A 3173-nucleotide genomic window follows, 5' to 3' on the forward strand; every position below is an offset into this window, starting at 1 on the left:
TCTCCACCCTGGAATGTTTCGGCTTCAGCAAAAAGTTCATAACTTGGATTAGCCTCATATACTCTAACCCCACAGCGTCAGTGCTTACAAACCGCATCATATCCCTCCCATTTGAACTGGGAAGAGGCAGCTGCACTTGAACCGCTAGCAGTGGCTATATGTAGAGAACCTTCTTTTCCAGACATACAAATTGGTGACAAATGTCATAAATTGATGATGTATGCAGACAATATCCCCCCCCATATTGACGGATCTAATCAATTCAAATTTTGAACCCCTTCTGGACAAACTGTATCTCTCTTTTCCATTCGCCATTGTATCTCTTTATGTGTGGCAGGGCAAACATCATTAAAATAACTTTCAACTACTTGCTACAGGCTCTCCCACTCTGAATTTCTTTGCGCTATTTCAAACAGTTTGATTAACTTTGTAATACATTTTTTTGGAATAACAAATAATTTGCTCTTTTACCATTATGCGTTCACCATTAGGCATATGGCATAGTGGTCTTTACCCTCGAAGAGAGCCCTCCCCCGTGGTTCCACCTCGAAAGCATGGAGTACTCCCCTCTTACACCCATAGCATACATCACAGCTAAATTAGCCCCACAGAATAAGTTACATCCCATTTTGTCCCACATTCAGTGGGTGTGGAAGAGAGTAGCTAAGATCTTCAAATCTGGCAAAATCCCAAGCTGTGTATAAATAAATCTCCCTTCCTTTGGAAGCTCTGGTGGCAAAAAGGGATTAGGGTGCTTGGAGACTTGTACCATGATGGGACATCGCTTGAGGCACTTAGAAAGGGATTTGACTTACCAGATGATAAACAATGGAAGTATTTTCAGATAAGACACCTCGTGGTGCAGGTCTTCGGCCCCCCTTCATTAGTCCCACCGAGCGGTGACAAGCTAGAGAAGGTCCTAAAATTTTTTGTTGCGGCCATGAAGCCTCTGCTTATTACGCTATGATCCTTACAGACTCAGACTCAAATATATTGTCCTCTAAAATGACATGGGAAACAGACCTAAAGGTGTCCTTCACAGATGCTAAATGGGGGAGAATTCTTGCATACAATCGTAGATAAAATTGTCAACCAGAATATCCCGGTCACCCCTAGTCTGTTTATCTTGGGGGACTCCTCTGCATTAAGTGACCTGACCTCTCCATTCTAACGAAGGCCTCCTCTGCGCCAGCACTGATTTGTGGAACGCCGCTCTGGGCCAGCTGGCTGCCCTTGAACAACTGTCCTAAACGGTGCTTGAGAGGAGTACAACTTGAAATAGGGGAAGTATCATTCGCACACTTTGGGCAATTAATGGTGTTCCGGCTCATAAAGATAGCATTTAACTAGGAAACATGTCTGAGGGATACATTTTGATAGAATACTGTACCTATATAGCTATGTATAGGCAAGGTTGTAAACTCGAGGGCTCTGTGCATTACTGTCTCTTTTCTTATTTTTTTGTGCCATGCAGGAACTCATAGTGCACCTTTAACTCAACAGTACAAACATGTAAGCTCTTTTAAACCACAAAATGAGACAAGAATCCACTCCTATGTTCAGTTTTCTCTGTGTTGGTACTATTAGATTTGAAAAACCCAGAGATTGTGACGTTAAGGAACTTGACCAAGGACAGCACTGGAGTCTACAAATGCTCAGCCAGCAACGATGTGGGAGAACAGAGCTGTACCGTGGAGGTCAAGATACACTGTGAGTGGAAAACCCTCGATGAACAAAATGTGTGACTTTTGATTTAGAAGTGAGGGCCGCTTGCACACACATTTTTCTGACAGCAGTGTAATGTTGTAATCATGGTGCGTAGGATTTCCCGCTTTCTGCTGTACATATAATATTTTTTATCCCCGGTGACAAATGTTTGCTAACTCATCATAAAACACACTTTAGCCTGGAAATCCATACCCAAAGCCAGAAGATTAAGGGTCTGGCATTGAGTAATGAAAGTTGCCCACCTTGCACCGAGCATGCGTTTGAAAATCTCTCACGGGGTGATGAACCCAAGCCCCATAAGCTTAGCTACCAGCGGAGCTAACTGCTAGATTAAACTGTCCTCATCTGTTTAGCTTGCCTCTGGCCCCACCTACATCAGATACACCGATGTGATTGGTGCAGCTTGCCTCCGCCTAAATCAGACACACCGATGTGATTGGTACAGCTTGCCTCTGCCCCCGCCTATATCAGATACACCGATGTGATTGGTGCAGCTTGCCTCTTGCCCCTCCTATATCAGATACACTGATGTGATTGATGCAGCTCGCCTCTGGCCCCGCCTCAATCAGATACACTGATGTGATTGGTGCAGCTCGCATCTGGCCCGCCTATATCAGATACACTGATGTGATTGGTGCAGCTCGCCTCTGGCCCGCCTACATCAGATACACTGATGTGATTGGTGCAGCTCAGCTACAAGGGCATAGTTAAGCAGCATTACTTAACGCCAGAGTAACTCGCTGAGCAAATTCATATTGTGCCCTTGCGAGGAACTCTGGATCTCCAGGGTACAGAAACTAAGTATAACTCGTCAAAATTGTTTTAATTAAGTCTCTTCACAACAATCAGCAACTCTTTTTTTGGTTGAAATAAATCCTTCCTTTACAGTAAGACGTGAAAAATATGCCAGGTCTGCACGCCGTGTAATGTAATCATCTGGACAGACTGTCAGTCTTCTGGACCCAGAGCCCGCTGCTCTGGAACCTGGCATCTCCACACAGCTAGCATACGCTAACGTTGTTTACATGAGTTCTTCTTGCACCTACTACAAGTAGAGAACGTTTGTAATCTCACTAGGCAATCTAGTACACTTTACCAATACATGTGTTACAGTAAGTACATGGTGGGTTTCATTTGAAGACCCGCTATTATCACACCTTTACAAACGGCAACCTACATACTTACCACACGTCATACAAGACTACATCCCAGGACCTGTTAAGGTGGGGGGTTAGAAAGTAAGGCACCTGCTAACCAAAGTATTTTCTGTATGATTTATTGGGATTTTTATTGGCTGGTAGTATTCACAGTTCTACATTAGGGAAAACACTTCTAGAACAGAAAATGTATTTCAGTTTTAATTTCACTTTTAAGCTCACTATCAGTATACTCTGTCTTACACGACTGTGTGTGTGTGTGTGTGTGTGTGTGTGTGTGTGTGTGTG

The 3173-nt window shown here is 43.7% G+C and overlaps 1 protein-coding gene across 1 annotated transcript in view; it reads left to right on the forward strand.

The window, feature by feature from the left end:
* clmpa (CXADR like membrane protein a) overlaps positions 1 to 3173 on the forward strand; it is a 100419-nt gene that overhangs the window by 95429 nt on the left and 1817 nt on the right. The window contains exon 5 of the mRNA XM_032511555.1: positions 1588 to 1710. Coding sequence (XP_032367446.1) covers positions 1588 to 1710 — 123 coding nt within the window. The remainder of the gene's footprint in view (positions 1 to 1587; positions 1711 to 3173) is intronic.

The sequence above is a fragment of the Etheostoma spectabile genome, unplaced genomic scaffold (genome assembly GCF_008692095.1).
Source record: "Etheostoma spectabile isolate EspeVRDwgs_2016 unplaced genomic scaffold, UIUC_Espe_1.0 scaffold393, whole genome shotgun sequence".
In the NCBI taxonomy this organism is placed as follows: Eukaryota; Metazoa; Chordata; class Actinopteri; order Perciformes; family Percidae; genus Etheostoma; species Etheostoma spectabile.